The following is a 20,332-nucleotide window of genomic DNA, read 5'->3' on the forward strand; positions in this document are numbered from 1 at the left end:
AAACTGTGAGAGTTGGGAAGTATGGTAATGTATTACCACTGTAGGGTGCTATAAGCTTTTGACTTTAATGACACTGAATAAGCCATTCAAAATTATGGCACTTGTGAAATACTTCTGTTCAGTTTTCTGCCAGTGCTACTCTGTTTTAAAAGTCAATATCCCCTGCTGGCCGTTTCTTAGCAGGCATTGTGAGAGTTCCTTGGATGGCAAATAAGCCTTCATTGTAGATGAGGTATTTAGAATGAGCCTGCTTGAAATGTCTTCCAAACCGTGTCAAAAATCTAAGCTGCAAGAGAAAGTGGCCTCTCATTACTGATCACTAATATGTCCCAATTGCTGGTTATTAATAAAGGATAAAGAGGATTTATTGTAGGGAGGAATTCTAAGATATTTCTTGTTTTCTGTCATAAATTAGGACAGGCCACACACTCTGCTAAATCAAGGTATCAGAATGATTTTGATGGGGTTCTATAAGCCTAGGATGTTGCCAGTTATGTTTGTATCTACTTTTTAGAGAACTTCCTCTTTTCTTCTTGAGAGAATGACAAGCAAAAGCAGAGTATTTACTGAAGTTCCAGCAAGTAGATTATAGATAGATGATAGATAGATAGATAGATAGATAGATAGATAGATAGATAGATAGATATGAAACAATTTACTGTTTGCACCAAAGCACCTCACTGGTTGGAAAGATACTTGAAATGTGATAAATCAATAGTAGTACATGCCCAGTGCAATGGTTAGGTAAATTACACACTCAGTTGATAGTCATCAGTTGTCAATACAAACTTGTTTGTATTTTTTGCTCTTTTCTGGCACTATGGAAAAATCTGTGTCTAGAATACTGCCTGCCTGTGCTTCAACTTGGATTGTTTCTTAAGAGTAAGAAAGGTAGTAAGGAAAATATAATTCAAGTTCTGAAATAGTCTGAGAAATTACATTTTGCTGTATTTCACTTCTATCCTTCCTTCAATTTAACATGGACCTTATACTAGAGAATTGAAAAAAAATGAACCCTGACTGCAGAACAGTTCTCACACTCTGGGCATGGCTGGATTTGTAAGTGTTACATGTTATACTGAGGTCCAAGGGCAAAGTTTGAGTTCCTCTGAATTTCTGAAAGCTGAATTTCTTCAGAGTATGAGAAGTTTTTAATGGAAAATAGTTATGTCATTTTCATTGTTATGGTTATGCTGAAACTGTTCAATTTCTGATATACATCACTGCATCATATATTCTTTATTCCCTAGGAACATTATTTGCATGTGGTTACAACACAGAAAATGAGACAGACTGTTTATAAGTAAGTCAGATTTACTTCAGTCTAAAAAAAGGTTGTATTATTTTTTACAGCTTTGAAATATTAAGTAATCAGCATAACTAACACCAAAAATTCCCTATCCAATGAATATAGTGGTTGTCACTAAAAGACAGCTGGCCTGCTTTATTCCTAGGCTGAGGTCAGCACCACTGCTGGAATTTCATATGTATGCATCTTCCTATAGGCTGTCTACTCTGCCACACCAGACACCAAAGACTTAGCAAGGACTGCCCTAGAATAAGCCTTGGGCTTATTTGGGGTAGCAGAACTGGCCTGCTCTGCCCCAAAGTTTCTTCTCTGTGTTCAAAGGCCATACATACAGGAAAATATAAATGTAACTTCTCCAGACTGTATTGTTTGCATCTCTATTTGTGTTTCCCAAACACTTTGGCGAAAGAAGGTAGTGCTGTGAGACAGGTTAAGCATATCTCTGATTTACAAGTGGGGCTTGTCTGGTTGAATGGAAACTGATAACAAATTCATATCACGTAGCACCTGAATTTTGAAAGAAAAGTGTTTCGAAAAGAAGATTTTCCTACTCTCAGGTGTTACTGTGAATAAAAGCTAGATGTCAATTTCAAATTAAAGTGTATGTACATTTTTTAAAGCTAATTCCCATTTAATGCTAATTCCTCATTTCTTATGGGGAAAGATATTTGTTTCATATCAGAGGCAACTAAATTCTCAATGTGTTTGTAAAGACACGTATTCACAAAAGTTTCTTCTTGACTGTAAAAAGATAAACACATAGTACCTGAAAATTCCAGGACTGCTGTAAGTATTTTTGACTTGAAGAGACACAGACCCTGAGATGTACAAAATTTAGAAATGTGTGCATGCTTATTTTCATTAATTCTGAGATTTGTGGTAGTTAATAGTTTATACTATTAGTGTAATATGTTGTATTTTCTTGTCTGCTGCTCTGCTTCATCAGCTGTCTTTTATCAAATAGAACCAATGTTTGGAGAATAACTTCATACTACTAAGTACCAAGCCTATGAAAAGGTAACCATTGAGAGAAATACAGGCTATTACTAAGTTAATTCATGCCAGTTTGCCTTTTTGTGTTCAAAGAAATTCTTAATTTTCACAAAAGATAATAGGACTAAAGGTTGCTAAATGATCTCTCACATATTTCAATTCAAAAGCTGCCCAAATATAAAATAAGGTGGGCTTGTACAAGATACATTAAAACCAGCCTCTGTATCTTAAAGAAAAGCACGGAATTGTACACAGTATACCTATAAGAAAAGTACTGATTTCATACTGCTGTGTTTACTAACAGTAAGGCAGTTCTTAGCCTACAAATCTATTTGCAGCCATTTTAAAGAAAGAAAAAAAAAAAGTGAACACAAGTTCTTCCCTCCTTTGTTTATTGCTGGCAGTACAGAAGGAGAAATGCAAATGTGCAGAGATAAGAGAGACATGCAACAAGATCTCACGTGGGAGGGATTTCCCCCCAGATCTTTTGCCTCTGCCCACGTACCCAAACGGTGCAAATAATGCAGATCAGATCCCAGCATGTGATACCCACGTAACACTTCTGCAGAATTTCTCTTTGGTGAAATGTGGTGTTTCTTCATGTTCATCCCTGTAAATACCTGCAACTCTGGCTGAGAGACAGCCCTATAGCTCTGCAACACGTATTTCTGTGGAAAAACCAAATTACTCTAGCATATTTTTCGAAATGGTAATTGTTTAGTTTTCTGTTTTCAAGGTCTGTGAAGGCAGTTCATTTTGTGAAACCCAGCCCTACTGCACTTGAAAAGAACAGCAAGCACAGAAGGACAACAACTCACCCGTACTCTTAATTGATCTGGTATTTCTACAAGGTGCCACCCTTTTCCACACCTCCTACCTCCTCCTTAAGTGACTCAGCCTCTGAAGGAGAAATCTCTTGACTTTTCAGACAGCTAGATGGGGAAGAACAGTTCAGCTCTCAGTCTGCTTTGATTGCGCCTCCCTTCCAGGCTGACTAACCACACTGAGCCACACTAGGACACGAACTTCTGCCATACCTAGGTAAGGGTGTTAACTGTTCTGGTTTTATACTGTTCCCTACCATGTTGGGAAATTCCTACGTTTTCAGTTGTTCTGTGATTTCTTACTGTCCAGTTTAGGATGCCATTTCAAAGGATCTGATTTTCAAGAAGTATGAAGAACTTGACTATGAAAATGCAGCTCTGAAAGTTATACAGTTTTCGTGTTCAGATTCCTGAGAACTTTCTGACTTCTGTCCAGACCATATTAATTATTTCATTATTTATATTATATTGCTAATTGTATTTTATTCTAGTGATAATTCTCTGATAAATTCACTGTTCAGACCACTTTTCATGAATTGCTGTTTTAATGTCATTTTTGCTCTTCGGTTAATTTTGTTTGTTTTTTTTCATTGTTTGGATTTTTTGTCTAAAACTAATGAGCATTTACTCTTTTATAATTTTCTTGAATTATTTTTATTATTTTGGGGGAAAAAAACCCCAACCCCAAAACAACAGTTGCCTTTAATTTTCACCTTTGCAAAAATACCCATTCTACTTAAATGCAAGGACTTAGCTATACAATGACCTGAACACATGTATAAACAGGAAGTGTTCTTCATCAAAAATCTAGTGAATTGAATGACAAAGCTGAATAAAGAAAATTAAAATTATCACCCCCTTTTCTACACTCTATTAAAAAAAAAACCCTATATTTACAACTGAATGAGTATTTCTAATTTGAAAATTCATACAAATTTGGATTGTGATTTAGTTGATTTTACATTAGTGACAGCTCCACAGCTTCTTTCAAAACAGAATCTCCTCCGCCCACATCTTGAAAAACCAGTTTTGACAGCTCTTTCAGCTACAAATACGTGAATGATTGCTGTCATATATTCACGTGGCCTCTAGTCCTATCTTGCCTTTCTTTCTCACACAAATACACGTTATTTTTGTTTTCTGTGTGAATTCTTTTCTGTATTATTAGTTCTGTGGAAAAAATGGTAGAGTAAAATATTTATTTAAACACAAAAATGTGTTATTTTCAGAAGTTCACAAACGTATTATATGGCTATTGCTCTGATGTGTAACTCTTGAAATAAAATCTGTCTAGGAACACATTTTTGTGATTGTTTAATATCTGTAAAATAAATGTAGCAATTTTTAAATGTAGTTTTCAGCAAAAGGACAAAAAGACTAGCTAATTGCCAAACAAACAGAATCATGTTACATGCAATTGTGTAGGGAAGAAATTAGAGCAACAGTTATATATAGAGATCTGCACCTGACAGAGGGGGCCTTTAAAGCTGTTTGAAAAGATCATATTCTTGTCTGTAATAACAAGTTCGGATTTATGAAGGATTGTACAGCCTTGAATGGTTCTGGCTGTGATAGTGATTTGCAAAACAGCCTCTATCTGCAATCAGGAAATACTTATTTGAGTGTAAGTGTAGGTAGGCAGATCTGACAGCCCAGTCACAGCACTCTTATCTGAGGGGAGAAAGGATGGATGTGAACAACAGCAAAATTGCTATTGACTTCCAGACCAGTAAGATTTTACCTCACAAAATTATGGGTACTTGTCTAGAAGAAAAGCTGCAATTATGTGTGTCCTCAGTGTCTTAGTAGGGCTTGGAAATCTTTATCCTGTATCAAGTCAGGATTACTTAATTCAGTTGCTTGCTCGCACTAAATTCAAGAGAAATGAGGGAGGACATAATGAAGTTTGCTGACTTGAAAGTTGTTAACTGAAAGCAAGGAAACTCTGTTGTGTCTTTCATAACTGTGATTCAGACCAAATGTGATTTTCTTTAAACCATGGTATTCTCTACATTCAACTCACATAAATGAAAGATAAGCCACATACTATAGAATTGAGATTAAGAGTTACAAGGGAAAATAAAAGGTAGAGCTGAAGTAAGTCTTCAGTTCTAATGGAATGATTCTACAATTTTGAATTCTGGTTTCTGACAGGATACTGACTGTTCAGCTTTGTTCAGAGCAGAAAAGTTCTTCAAGAAAATCAAATTTTGGTGGCAAGCTTCATATTTGGGATAAAGAAAGAACAAAGTATAGGCCAATTTTTATTTTCGCACGGCAAATATTAGATGCTTTCAGAAAGCTGGAACTTGAAGATCATGTAGCAAACAGCAGCCAGCAAGCTGCGGTTGTGTAGAGCCATATACTGAACCCGTTTATTCCAGCTGGTGTTTAATGTGCTCATGCCAATCCCAGCAACTTCTCTACAATTGAGGCTGGTTTAGCAATACAGCATGAGAAGTTGGATGACGGGCAAATTCTGGAACATTCCTTTTTTTAACTCAGTTGTTCAGTTACCACTTTTTGTATCACCCAGTTCATTAATAATTGTGGGAAATTTGACATTTTAGGCGTTTGAATTTGGCAATGCTTTACATGAAAAGTCTCAGTATAAAAACAAATATTTTGGCTAAAAAGAGAAGAAGGTGTATCCTTCTTGACACTCCTTCAACATTTACTATGCTGAATTCCTTATTATACAGATAATGCAGAGGCCTCTTGCCTCTAAGCTGTGGAAATTAATCTTGTTTTATTAGAAGCAAAATACACATCAACTGTCTTCTTATGAATAAGGTCTTAATGACTGTCATAGCTAGAAGCCAAAGAGCAAAGATTTTTGTGTTGGAACTAGTTCAGTCTGATGTGGAAAACATGAATCTTACAGGAAATGCTTCTATTATTATGTATTTTTTTAAATACAGCAATGCATATGTGTGAAGCCTAATCACACAGACAGCCACAGCCAAGAGCAGAAGGAAGGCAAAAGGACTCTGTGGTGGAGGAATGGGTGTGGTCAGATGATCTGAAAACTAGAAGGTCTGGCTTTCAGAATTTAAGGCAGGCCTGAGGTATTCTGCTGATCAGTCACTGCAGGAGATGAAAAGGAGATGCAGAAGTGTAAATATAGGTATTTGGGATAAAAATAGTATTAGAGACTTGTGCTGCTTTTGGAAGAATTTCTTGCAGGTTAGATGGACCTTTACTTTCCCTGAAGCCATGTCTGAAGTTTTTCTGAATTTCATTGGGATTATGTTTGGATTTCCCACAAAATGTTTGAGGATCTGAATCTAGGACTGGCATGTCTTAAAACCATTTAGGAGCTGCTTACTGGACTGGCCAGGGCAGTTTTAATTTTCGTTTAGAGTTTCCTGACGCTGTTTTTAAATTCAAATTACACTGGAGTTGCATTCCTGTTTGTTTCTGTTTTGCATTCCAGCTGAGTTGTTTTGCTTCGGTGGTTCAGATCTTATTAAAAATGTCTGAACATAATTTACTACTACAGCATAGTACAGAAAGCTATAACTCAGCTTTCTCACAATCTCATTTACAAAGTTAAAAACTTTTTGTTTATCTCCCTATGGTCTGAAGATGAGCTGTTCTCTGACCTATGTGAAAAATGTGACAGTTCCAGACTTTTATGAGCTGATATTTTTAAACTAATGGGATCCTCATAATCTCTAGTCCACTCCCCTTTTCAAATACAAACACACACAGTTCAAAATAGTGAAGGCCAAGGAAAAATGTTTTGATGAGCTCTATTCTGCCTCTTCATGCAAGATTCTTTTCATTTCTAAGTCCTAACATGTAAATCTTACCCTGATGATTCTTGATTGTCTGTGCTACAGATTAAAGTAATTTTTTTTTAATTTGCATTTTAAATTTTAATGAATTAATCTTTGATATACATCTTGAAAGCTCAGAGGTAAGAGGAAAGCCTTAAGGACAAAATGGCAGTATTCTGTAGGGCTGAAATGCTTGGGTTTAAAATTTCAGACTACCTGGCACATTTTCAGTGCTGACTGTAAAAGGGAGTGTACCTGTTTCTTAGATTCATTTATGCATACTGTTTTTGGGCTAGGACACTATGCAGCAGTTTATTCTGAATGCTGTGCACATGTGAAACAGAAATATTTTTTTGCCCTAAAAATATTAAAAAATTAATATAGGATGAGAAAAAGCCCAGTATTAATTAAATGTTGGAGGATGAAACAAACACACTGGACTCTTATGGATACAAGAGGAGTTGCAAACCTCTTTATAGTTGCTTTTAATTTGGTTTAATTTTCACAAAAGAAGTCTCCTTTTTCAAAGTTGTATGATTAATTTCCCTTAGGAAATGGCTTTAAAAGTACTTAATAGAAAATAAATCCAAAATCCTTCTATGCAAACTACTACTTCTTGAGATGAAGAAGTTCTAATTCTCATTGCTTGAAAATGTACTGAAATATCAAACTTTCTATTATCCTGGGAATGACTGCATCAAATGTCCAGCTGTACCTAAGCTGAAAAAGTAAACCAGAGGCCTCTGTATCATCTTGGGACAATTCAGGAAAATTTATAGTGAAAGTGGTAACTACCTAAAAAAACTGATTGCTTTATAACCTACCTGAACAGTTTCTAGGAAATTCAGATCATATATGCTTAAAACCTTACATAAATATTTTTAAAAGGCATTTTATAACCTATTGCAAAATAAATAAGCCTCACCATAGCCCCGAGCATATTTTTATTGTGTGGGAACCCGATCCAGCAGTCACATGTTTTCTACACACACTGTGCCAATGCTTGCTTGATACCAACAACTAAGGTTAAAAAAAATGGAATGCGGGTAGGAGCCTTTCAAAATGCCAGAATTTTAAACTCTAAGAAATATTTGGAATTTCACAACTGGTTAAGATACATGCAGACTTCAGACTGCAATGTTAGTTTTTTTGTTTATATCTTTACTTTCTAGAAAGATCTCTAGTTGTTTAATACTTCTTTTTGTTTGTTTATGTTGGGATATTTTTTGAGATGCTATTTTTTGGTTGGGATTCTTTTTATGTTTTTTTTTTTTAAACCATAAGCTTTTTTTAGTAATAGTTGGGCAGCAAAAGAAAAATCTGCTTTAAGTTCAATCCTTTGTGGCATCCACAATGTTTTATTGTGGATGTAAGTGTAAGCATTATTCTTAAGCTTTTGCCAGAATCCAAAAGCTTCACCTTCCATCAGTAAAGAAAGAGCCACAGGCCTTGGTATCGCCACTCTATTTTACATATGTGAACAATACACTTCACATCTTCAAAAAGAAAACAAGGACAGCTCTGTCATCCAGAGAACCAGGAATGTTTCTGATTTTTAAGAACTGTTTCTGTCAGTTTTCTGATGCTTCTGTAAATTTTAGCAGCCTGACAGTGGTGCTGGTTGTGAGCTTTCCAGCACAGCACTGTTTTCTTGGAAAATGCTGCTTTACAAAAATTAATCCAATAGGTCAGTTTTGCCCAAACTCCAAAGTCAATGTTAGCATTTGGAGCTTTTTTAACTTAAAGGAAAATTTTCTGTCATTAAAATGTTGTCATGTTCTGCTTGATGCTTTCTCTAAGAATCCTGGTATTCACAATCCACTTTCAAAGCAAAACATGAAATCTTTTGAGTAGCTCAACTCCCAATTTTGATTTTTTTTTTAAAATCATCAGTCTTGGAGGCTTTTAAGCTGATTTGAATTAAGGGGAGAAGTCAGTGACTTGAGCACTGTTGCAGAGCAGCAGAGCTGCTTTCTGTCCTGCCCCTTGCATCAGCTGCTGGCCACTGAGCCTGAGTGACCCCTGAGCAGGGCTGGAGGAGCTCAGTGTGCCCCGGGTGCTGTGCCAGGGACTGACACCATCTTCCCCTGCAGCTTGTCACCTCTGCCCAGCCTGCACTGCTCCTCTTGCCCTGAGGGCTCCACCACACCAAGTGTCCCCAGGGCAGGAGCTCCCAACAGGGAAGGGGCAGGGTGACAGCAGAGGGGAAGGGCAGGGATGCACAGAGCTGTCACCAGGCAAAAGGGAAAAAGGGAAAAGCCACCAGATTTACTCTGAGCATGGCTGTGGGCAGCCCTCAGCCATTCCAGCCTGTCAGACTAAACTTGTGCAAGGAGATGACCAAAGTGGACAGCAAACCTGACCTGCCTTTGGGGCCGACTCCTAATGTGGCTGACAACGCTGACTTCCTTTCTTTGTCACTTTTTCTTTTAGATTCCCGCAAAAGGACGGAACAATCGCACAGGACAAATGTCAGCTTTCAACATACGGAAACAGTCTCCTAATCAAGGAGGTAACACTGAGTCTCCTCCATTTCCTGCTCCAGGGGCACTACAGGCTGAGGCCTCGCTCCTGTCCAGGCCTCTCCGTGCCCCTGGCACATCTCCCTCACAGGCAGTGGCAGGAGGGTGACCAGGGCCACCATGACCTGCTTTAGATGCCAGACTCTGGGTGTTGTGCATGTGGCTGGCAGGGATTGAGGCCACAACATCCCATGGGGTGTCAGAGTGTGGTGGAGCCAGGTGGTGAGGACAGGGTGGTGTGGTTGTGATGGAAAAGCTGCAGGAGCAAAGTGGCTGCAAGGGCAGTGGGAAGATCCACTGGTCTCCCCACCATCTCTTTGACTCACACAGGGAAAATGAGTAGAAACTGAGAAAATTAGAATGGAGGAAGGGGAGAAAAAAGCTGTTTAATCATTGTCTGGTAGGATTGTTTAGTCCTCTAGAGGAGTAAAACTCGAGGAGGGCTGGAATTTGCTTTCTGTGCAGAGAAATAACCAGAGGCAAATTAGAAACATGATGAAATTTTCCATTTTCCTGAACCTCCAAAATATTTCTAATGACTGAAAGGTTTTGAGATGCATGAGGGCCTGGTTCGGGTGGGATATGCCAGGCTCAACTGCACCAAAATTCACATAGACACAGCAGGGAGCTGCTTGGCTCTGCTGCATTGAGGACATAAATTTTTATTGTCAAATAGAGACAGGGATGAGCTGCATCTGCCTGTGCTCGTGTGACCTAATCTGTTGGATCAGATCTATGTTTAATTTTTTAGCTGAAGCTCGGGAGAAAATTCATTAGGCCAGAAAAGAGTACTTTTCTGCTAGCCCAGGGCCTCAGGCATTAGCAGATTGCTTGCTAATCTGCTAAACACTTGTCAAATGTTTCTTGACAAGAAAACAATATATATTCCTACCAGCTGGGCTACCAGCTTTACACAAGGTTTCATGAAACATTCTTTGCATTTTGCAATTTAAAAAGCCATGATTTCTGAGAAGTGATTTTTGACAACCCACTGAAGCTATTCAGGCAAGCCTGAAATGCTATCATTTTTTTGAAGTCTTTAAAGTCGGATTTTAATAAATATTTTTAAGATAAAAACTAGCTTAATAGGCAGTGAACAGGCTGATGCAGAATTCATGCAGTGAGGATAGATTAGCTTTTGTTAATCTACCATGATTGTCAGCTCATTCTTACAAACAGCATTGTCCCTGATCATTCATCAATTGGCTGGATCTATGCTGCTTAAAAAGAAGAAAGCCAAACCTGGGTATCAAGGCCAAGAGATGGAAGCACACACCTCTGCTATCACAGCCATGGCTCCTAAAACACTTCTCTAGCACCTCAGTCTTGGAGAGAGCAAGTCCAAGACAGAACCAGAGAACATTTGTAACTAGGCAACATCAGTGATGAGTCCAAACCTTTCATTCCTTCTCTTTCACTAGGCAGGATGGACATGTCTATAGGGAATTGAAACAGGCACAGTTTGAATTAGAGACATTCATACATTTTTAGAATGAATTTTATCTCTTTTTACACATCTGTTTTTATTCTTTTTACAGAATTTTATCTCTATTTTATCTACTTTTAGGAAAAAAAGTTTTTAAAAATTCGCTCTTGGCTATTGTCACGAAAGATAATTGTTTTGATGTTTTATTACAATTCGGTCTTCCACTCAGTGTAGCTATTTGTCATTTTTTCATGTTATCACTACAGGTGAAGTTCTTGTATTAAATACAAGGAGTACATTTTCTTATAAATCAGAGCAGAATGCCAAAACACAACTCTGAAAAATGATATATTACTGTCTGCATGTGTTTTCTCTGGAGCATGTTCTTTCTGCACACAATATTTACAATCTAGTTACTGAACACCAGATAGTGATGTCTCCTGAACTTTAAAAATCCTTTTACGTGAATGCTCAGAGAGTGAGGAATTAATGGAGAAATCCATGAGGGTCTTTAGAGGAAAACACAAGATCCTTTGTATTTTCCACATTTTTTTAAATTATTATTTGGTTGTATTAATAAAGGTTTTGCATATCTAATATTTCACCCTCTCTTCTCTGGAAAAATTTGGGGCAAATATAGCAATTAAAAAGATGGAATTTCTGTTTGGTCTTAACTTCTATATTTTCATTTTAATAGGCCATGTTAAAGATATCAAAAAAATATTTCCTCTTACCTCAAACAGGCTGATGACATGAAACTTAGGTGGACTTATAATGCTAAGCAATAGTAATTGCATATTTTGCTTGCAAAAAGAGCCAAAATTCTCACGAAAAAAACAAAGGAGATAAACATCAGCTTTCTAATACACTGAAGAATCCATATTCTCCCAAAAAAAGAATCCAAAAGATTCTCCCAAATCAATTGAACATCATACTGTTACTTTCCCAATACACTAAATATCAGCCTTGTTGGACAAAGATATTTTAGGTTGTTTTCAAAAGTAAATAAGGCTTCCATATTTGTTCAGCATGTCAGTCTGTCTCTCCCAAATAACCTTTGAAATCATACAACAATTTTAGTTAAATTTGGTGTAAAGGTATTGCTTTGATCAAAGTTCAGATTAAGATTAAGTAACTGACTAGTAAAGAAACTCTGTTTATTCAGCCTTTGAGGAAAAAGCTTCAGAGGGAGTCTGACTCCGAGAAACATGAAAATCCACATATTTTAAGCTGGGTGTAGTAGGAGTGCCACGTGGTCACCTCAAGTTTAGCTGTCATTCAAAGTTTGTATCCTGTCTCACATCTGCAAATACAAAACCCACAGACAACACCCCAGGAAACAGGATTCATTAGTTTGACTTTCCTGGGATTACTGTGGTATGCAAATTTCATAATTGCTTTATCAGATCTGTGAAATGTGTTTACATTAGAAACAGGCAAAGCATTTTCATATTAAGGATGAAACTGAATTGAGTTTGCTAAGCTGGGCTTCTGCGGGCCCTTCAAGGTGAAACTGCAAACTTTTCAGGAAGCAATCTGGATTAAACAGGTGTGATAACTGAAAATTCAATTGGTTTTAAATTTCTACCTATTTCAACCGATGTAATAATAATTTAGATTGACAAAATTTTTCTACATGTTCATTTTCAAGACATGTTTCTCTGCATTTGCAGATAAGAAGAGCCCCTCTGTTGCAATCAAAAGCAGACAACAGGCTACTCATGATATTAATAAACGACGGACCCTTTTGCAAGATAACAGCTGGATAAAGAAGAAGCCTGAGGAGGAAAGGTAAGAAAAATGTGAAATGCATTTCTTCCATATTTAGTTCAGTATGCCATGTACCTTTGCATGGAGCATCTACTTTTGCATGGATGGTGTCAACCAAATTAGGGGAATTCAATCAAATAACTCTTATTTATTTATCTTTATGAGGTATTGATTGCCTTTTGGAAGTTTTAGTTTGATGAATATTCACTGACTATTGTTCATTGGGACTTTTGAGTGCTGAGTATTTAATGAAATTCTGCCCTACAAGTAAAATCCTTCATTTTACATGCAAGATTATGATCTTTTTATAAGCAAGAGGATTATAAATCTTGGCAAGTTCTTTTAAGGACCCTAAGGCAGAATCAGTTTAAATTTCCTCTAGTGTAAACTAGGACTAAAATTACAGCAGAAACAATGCCTTGAGACCATGTTATCATTATCTGGTCCATGAGCAGCTTGTAGGAAGAGATAACTCTTACTCCAAAATGTCTGGAGTTTTCTACTGCAGAGTTCTGCAGCTGGTGCAATTACAGTGGTAGTGGACAGCTGTGAAATCTGATGGAAAACAGAATATCTTTTGCCAAGAAAAAGTGATCTATTTTTAATACTTACTGTTTTCCTTTTGCTTGAAGTGCTGATGAAAACTACGGAAGGGCGGTGCTTAACCAGTACAAATCCCAAGATAGCCTACACAGGTATGGTGGAGTATCTGAGCACCTTTCTAATTATATTACCAAAAAAACCTGAGTATCCTTTTACTATATCATGAACAAAGCAAAGAACTTGCTTTGTTCAGTTTTAGTCTATACATATTTTCACTGTAAATCTGACTCCAGTGTCAATAAATGATCACTGCAGTGGATCCAGAGTTTGATCTGTTGACACCTGGATGGTCTAAAACCCTGTATGATACTTTAATCTGAGACATAGATAGTCTTTCATTAATGAAAGTTGCTTAATAAAATCAGTGACCAAAGTGGCATTTCTAAATTTTTTATTATAGCAGTAGCACAAATGGAAAGGAAGATCAGAAAGGTGTTCTTGGACGATACAGATCTGATACCACCTTGGACAGGTAGGACTCTTCTTCTGGATGTATTGAATGTTGTGATTGTCATACCAGTGAGAGGTCTTTAAAAGGAAAGGACGAATGAAGTCAGTGCATTTTTAAAGTTTTTTTATTTATTAAGCTTCTAAGCAAAAGACTTTGAATGATATTTGCATGAATTTTCAATGGAACAAATGAAAATGTGATTTGGGAAAAGGTTCTTTTGATATCTTCTTTTTTTGGTACCTGTTTCTGTGTATTCTTGTTCTTATAAATGCAAGTAGCTTTCCACAACTGATAACCACTCCTACCCAGTTTCCTCCTTTTCAAATTCTAAACCCAAGTCCTATCTCCAATAGCTAAGCATAAGATGGCTTAAACCATTGTTCTTTGCAAATACTATGATCAGTACCAATATCAGTCATGCTTGTCATACAGGTGCTTAATTTGAACTTTCTGTTCATCCTTGACCTCTGCTGAGTGAAGACATGACCATGCTTGTGTTTGCAGATTCTTTCTGTGTTGCAACTTCATAATCCAGCTTCCATTAACGTGTGGTATCCAGAACATGCTAGGGCTGTGAGAACCAGAACTTAAATGCACACTGTGGGAAAAGTCCACTTTATTTAGCTGGGGTTTAGCACTGTGTTATTTTATTTTATGATCCTTAATTGTCTTGTAAGAAACAATGCAATATTGTTACACAAAATTTACCTTCTCTACAGGAGTTTGAAAAAGAATAGGCTAGAGACCTGTACAGTACCATCACCCTGCCTATTCTTGTACAGCCCAGTGAATCCTGGTTCACTGCATTGTTTCATTCATCATGAGAAAGCCATTCTATAACTTCAATTTACCTGTTGCTCTTCTTTGTATCTTTTCTATTTCCATATTAGTTTTTTGATGTGGGAATCCAAATCTCCATGTAGGTATTTAAGATTTGTGCACACCTTGTATGTACACAGAGGAGTAATAACAATGATTTCTATTTCATTTGCAATTCCTCCCATTGTACTTCATAACATTGAGTTTGCTTTTTTGAGTGCTACTAAGAATTAAGTTTCAATTTTCACAACATTATCTGTGTAATTCCAAGATTTATTTTCTGCATGATAATTGCTGGTTCAGAGATCAGTTGTTTCTCTTGGCAGACATTACTTTGCATCTAAGAAAAGTGAATGTCATCTGCCATTTTAGAAATCTGACATGTTAGCAGATGACTTCTGAAAAGCTTTGCCAGTTGCCATTTGTTTTGACTACCGGGAAGTAATGACATTGGCAAGCAACATCATCCCACTCTCCTTTTTTCCAGATAAATCATGAATGTATGGAAGAACACAGGTTTTGTACAGATCTCTCCTTCCACTCTGGAAACTTGCCATTTATTTCAAACCTTTGTTTCTTACATTTTAAGCAGTTTTTTTTCTATTACCCATGGGAGGTCAGTTAACTTAAGAACACTTAAAACAGACTTCTATGAAGTTTTTTGGAAATTCAAGTAGCATTATAGCATATATCACCTAAGTCACACCTATCCAAGTGGCCACTCACTTCAAAACAATTTTTAAAGCTTGACTTTCATGTCTCAAACCCTAATTGCTAATTTAGAAGTCATAGGACAAATCCAGTTTCTACAGGGTCACTGAGGAGTACTGTTCTTTTGTACTTGATATCTTTTTGGTTTATGCTGAGATATTAAAGTATCTGAATTATTTCAGGTTGTAAACTGACTACCTTTGTCTTTTCATACACACAAATATCTAACATAAAGGGTTCTTGAAATGCAACTGATGACAGAGTACACCAAAAGAGGACTTTAGGTGTAAATAAGAATTGTACCAAGTGGAGAACATCCTTCCCAAAGGAAACAGAAATATTATTAGAAGCTAACTAAGTATTTGACAAAAGATGAGACAAACCTTATAAGTCAGGTAGGGATGAAAATTACAATGCTATTTTTCCATGTACTAAATAATCCTAAATCCAGAATAGTTTCCAGCAACACTAAATCCCAACTGCATCTGCAGCAATTAGATCTGGATAGATGAGACAGAAGTAAATTACATACTTCAATTGTTTGCTTTATTAATGATCTAATACTTTGGAATGATAGAAATTACTAGGATTGGAGAGCAAACCAGAAGCCCATTGCAGTGTGTGGTATGAACCTGCTTTCCACATCTTGAATGCTGCATGCATAATTTCACTGATGTGAAGAAACTACAATAGGAACAGAAAAAAAAATTAAAGAGGAAGGTGAGAAAGGATGGAATAGCCCTTATATGAAAAATGTCTAAAAAGACAAAAAGTCCTCAGCTTGGAAAAGTATAATATAGGGAAACTGAATAACGAAAGAATATTTTCTATTTGTTATACTGTAAGAATGGGGACATAATCTATAAATGTTTGGGTAATGAATTTTAAAAATGAAAGAGAGAAAGAGAGAGAGAAAGAAAGAGAAAGAAAGAAAGAAAGAAAGAAAGAAAGAAAGAAAGAAGAAAGAAAGAAAGAAAGAAAGAAAGAAAGAAAGAAAGAAAGAAAGAAAGAAAGAAAGAAGAAAGAAAGAAAGAAAGAAAGAAAGAAAGAAAGAAAGAAAGAAAGAAAGAAAGAAAGAAAGAAAGAAAGAAAGAAAGAAGAAAGAAAGAAAGAAAGAAAGAAAGAAAGAAAGAAAGAAAGAAAGAAAGAAAGAAAGAAAGAAAGAAAGAAAGAAAGAAAGAAAGAAAGAAAGAAAGAAAGAAGAAAGAGAAAGGAAAAGAACATTTATTTTTCCTTAATGCACATATTAATTGTAGGAGTCACCACCACAGGATACTGTGGAGGCCAGAAATTTAACCTGATTCAGATAAACATTACATGGGACCATTGATCCAGGGGTGTCTGTTGGAAACAGCGTCGTGGGTGAGAACAGAGGATATTCTTTCATTCTTTATCAGAAGCTCCAAAGTTATACAAGGAGAAGTTAACACAACGCCTACCTTTCTTTTACTTTTTTTTTTTTTTTAAGTAAAAAAAGTGCTGGCTTTAAAATAACAAAATACAAAACTATGTAAAACATTGTGCTGGAATTTTGAAAATACGAGATGCAACGTGAAAGAAATGCTGGTTCGCTGGCGAATGAGAGGGAAAGCTCGTGTTTGCAGCTTTCTGCAGCAGAGCCAGCCGGGTTAGTGAGACCTCTAGTGACCTTCCCGGCAACTGTAGCTGCTGTCACATCCCGTGCTGCCCTGACAGGAGAGGGCTCTTCGCAAAATTGCGCTAAAGATTTGCAAAAGACAGAGCACACGCTAGTGCAGATTGTGTCCCAGAACTCCCCGGAAGGCTTCTCATTAAATACAACACGATCCTGTGCTGCTTGAAGGCAGGACTCAAAATATTTTATATGTAACATCAGATTACAGTTCTACGATTAATTATTTTTGCATCTATGGCTTCAGTTTATAGATGAGAATAAATAATCTAAAAAATATATGTAAATGGTAGCTCAAGATGTGTTTCAGCTGATTTAATCCAATATTTAAGATCACTCTCTCAACTTAGTATTTGTCCTCTATTTCAGTATACATCGGTTTAAGCTTTTCCGAGTCCCCCAGTCCTTACTAAAAAATATTTCATATATAGGAAGTAAACTGGAATAAAATAAGAACCTAATCTGCTTCAGCTATGATAGCTACATGGTCTTTTCTGTGAAAATTTTGAAGGCCTTAGGCAACAACTGTAGCATACATAAAGGGCTTGAAAAATCATGTGGTTGTTTCTTCATGTAAATTTCATGGCTTAGTGAAATCAGTTCAAGCACAAAGAATCCAACTTCTTTGATAGAAATTACTCCTGTAGGTCAATACTATGCTTGGCCAGGGATTTTGCACTAGATTATTTTTGATTTAATTGATCTATTAAATCTGTAAATAAAACAAGACTGTTGCATCTCTCTAGGAATGGTGAGGCAGAGAAAAAGGCAAGAGTTCTGTGTGTACTGCTTGACTTAACATTGCTTTCTTTCCGGTATTTTGACCTAATTCAAAGGAGTTGTAATAAATTGTTAGCAACAGAGTGGTTTAATACAGAATGGTTTGAACATCATCTTGGAAAACTTGTTCAGTGAGCTACTCATAGTCTCAGATAATAATACACTAAATTTATATAATTTCAGCTTCTGTTCTCCACCTTTAGTGATACTGGGATATTGTGACACTGGGATATCAGTACACAGGGAAAAGTGGTACTACATATTTTAATTTAATTGAAAATGGATTAAAAAAAATAGGGTGTTTATTATAAATAATTCCTGTGTTTCTGACAGAATTCCAGCCGGAAGTGATACTAATAAAATAAATAAGTCCCCAACTCTGAACCATAAGCAAAACAACAGGTATGAATTTCAGAACCATTATCATCTAAGTATTATGTATTATAATTTATCATGTATCATTGATCATGCATTATCATTTAAGTGTTATATATTACCATAACTTTAGAATTAATATACACACCAAGACTATACAGAGAAATTATTTGCATGGCATATGGCCTGGTTTAGGCTTCATTTGACCACCTGACCTCTGGAATCTAAATTATCTCTTTTTATTGTTGGTGAGGAGAAAAAAAAATCATTAAAACCAGAAGAATTTTCCTTAAAGAATCCTTTTTCTCCACACAGTTTAAAAGGGACACCACCTCAGATTACACATTTACTCAGCATAATGATTATTTAATAATTACAGGATTTTAATACAAAATAAAAAAGAGTATTATGAAATGTGTGTGTGTTCTAGAGCTCCAGAATTCCCTGCATAAAATCTACCAAATACAATACATAATTCTGAGGAAGATAAAGAAAAAAAATCTATTTAATGCTTTCAGTAGAAAATGCTATTGTACACTGCCAGTGGAAAACCTGAGTACCAAAACATAAAAAATAGGTTTTTGATAATTTAGCTGATTTTTCCAGTGGAAACATTTTCTTTGGTCAGAAGGCCTGTCTTTTGATTAAAACAGTTTTAATTTAAAAGAGGTTGCTATGACATTTTTGAGACATTATTTAAAAAGTTGCTATGATTCAGAAGTGATCACTTTATATATGTCATGTAATTCCACAAGAGTGAAAAATTATTTTCTAAAAAACTTCCACCTAGTACCTGATTGAAATTTTCATTATTTAAGGAAGTCAGAAGAGCTCAGCCACCATACTTGTAAATGCATCACTTTGTGTCTTCATCAATGTCAGTAGAGTTGTGTCAGTAATAAATTACACAGAACATAGTTGCTAGAGAGCACAGCAATTAAAAGTCATCTTGTGGAGAATTGAGATATTACTCTGAAGAGAAAATCAGTACCTCTGGCATTTAAAGGTCAACTGAGGTCACTCTTTCAAATTATAATTTCACACCATTATGTTGTAAATCATGCTGATGATGACACATGAAGCATCATATAAATTGAATTTTATAGGGTGCTTTTTGGAGAGGGTTTTTACAGACCAACAATTAATTCTGAAGTGGGACTTAAGAGAGACTTAAATTGTATGTATTTTTTTTTCCTGACAGAGAGCAAAATGATTTATAAAGCACTCTTCTTCAATTACTGTTATTATGAATTGCCAATTACTATCATTAAGAATTGCAGAGGATAAGACAATAACTTTTTGATAAATGTTATAAGAAATCACCGGCTTGGATTTTTTATAGTTTAGTTTTACAAATATATACTAACCTAAAGCATTCTAATTGAACAAGAAACAAAATTTAAAGTAAGAAAATGAAAGTTTATTATTATAGTGTTTGGAGACTAAAGTATAGGTACAGAAGTAAAAATTTTAAGAAGTCAGAAATTAATTTGGATATCAAGTAAAAATGCAGTTGTGTAAACATCGGCACCCCTTAAGGTCTCCCACATCTTGTGTCCTTTGAAGTATATAAACATAGTTATAGCATTTACCATACCCATTTGTATCATTCTGAAAGCAGAAATGTGATATTTTTTTTCTTTTAATAATTTAAAATTATGCTTTTTCTGAAGATTAACTCATTAAATATACTTCCTTAACAGACAGTCTTGGACTCCTAATGCAGCATCCACAACCACTACAGTCGTTGCTCCAGTCAAGAAAAAGAGGTATTCATTATCACCACTGCTTGGTTGCCAGGGTGTCTATAGCACTGTGTTACACCTCAGTAATGTATCACAATTACATGAAAAAATTACCTACTTCCTCCTTCAGCACGCTCAAACTCCTCAGCAAGCTTCAAGAATTAAACTTTTACATCCTCTGTCTTTTTCCATGGGATTTACAAGTTTTATCTCTGTAGAGCCTGTTTGGTGAGCTATGGCACAATAGGTGCTAACTCTTGGCTGCAGCCCCTAACTCAGCTGGTGTACTCATTTTCAGAGTCCAGTTTTAAAGCATTGTAGCTCACTGTAATTGTGAAATCTCTGATGCCAAACTTGACCCTGTGCTGTTGCAGTGCATGTGAATCACACAGTTTTCTTAATGATACACAGCTACGTTTAAAAATCTGGATTTCAGATACCATTATCTAAGCAAGAATAAAAACAGAGTGTGCAACTAAATGCATTTTTAATTTAAAATGTACTGCTGGTGATAGCCATAATTTTCTGCATCCTTCCCAGCTGCAAATTCTGTTCATTCATGATTTTCTAT

The 20,332-nt window shown here is 36.0% G+C and overlaps 1 protein-coding gene across 7 annotated transcripts in view; it reads left to right on the forward strand.

Annotated features, from left to right (window-relative positions):
* Positions 1–20,332, forward strand: part of SCEL (sciellin) — a 68,751-nt gene that overhangs the window by 18,742 nt on the left and 29,677 nt on the right. For 2 of the 7 annotated variants that reach the window (XM_058825392.1, XM_058825398.1), the window contains exons 2-9: positions 3,039–3,153; positions 3,231–3,343; positions 9,342–9,420; positions 12,530–12,647; positions 13,259–13,321; positions 13,630–13,701; positions 17,975–18,043; positions 19,720–19,785. In XM_058825392.1, coding sequence (XP_058681375.1) covers positions 9,378–9,420; positions 12,530–12,647; positions 13,259–13,321; positions 13,630–13,701; positions 17,975–18,043; positions 19,720–19,785 — 431 coding nt within the window. In that variant the 5' untranslated portion in view covers positions 3,039–3,153; positions 3,231–3,343; positions 9,342–9,377. Of the gene's footprint in view, positions 1–1,250; positions 1,304–2,291; positions 2,327–3,038; positions 3,344–9,341; positions 9,421–12,529; positions 12,648–13,258; positions 13,322–13,629; positions 13,702–17,974; positions 18,044–19,719; positions 19,786–20,332 lie in introns of those variants that run through there. The other 5 variants (XM_058825393.1, XM_058825395.1, XM_058825394.1 and 2 more) reach the window with 5 other exon arrangements.

The sequence above is a fragment of the Ammospiza caudacuta genome, chromosome 2 (assembly GCF_027887145.1).
Source record: "Ammospiza caudacuta isolate bAmmCau1 chromosome 2, bAmmCau1.pri, whole genome shotgun sequence".
Taxonomy (NCBI): Eukaryota; Metazoa; Chordata; class Aves; order Passeriformes; family Passerellidae; genus Ammospiza; species Ammospiza caudacuta.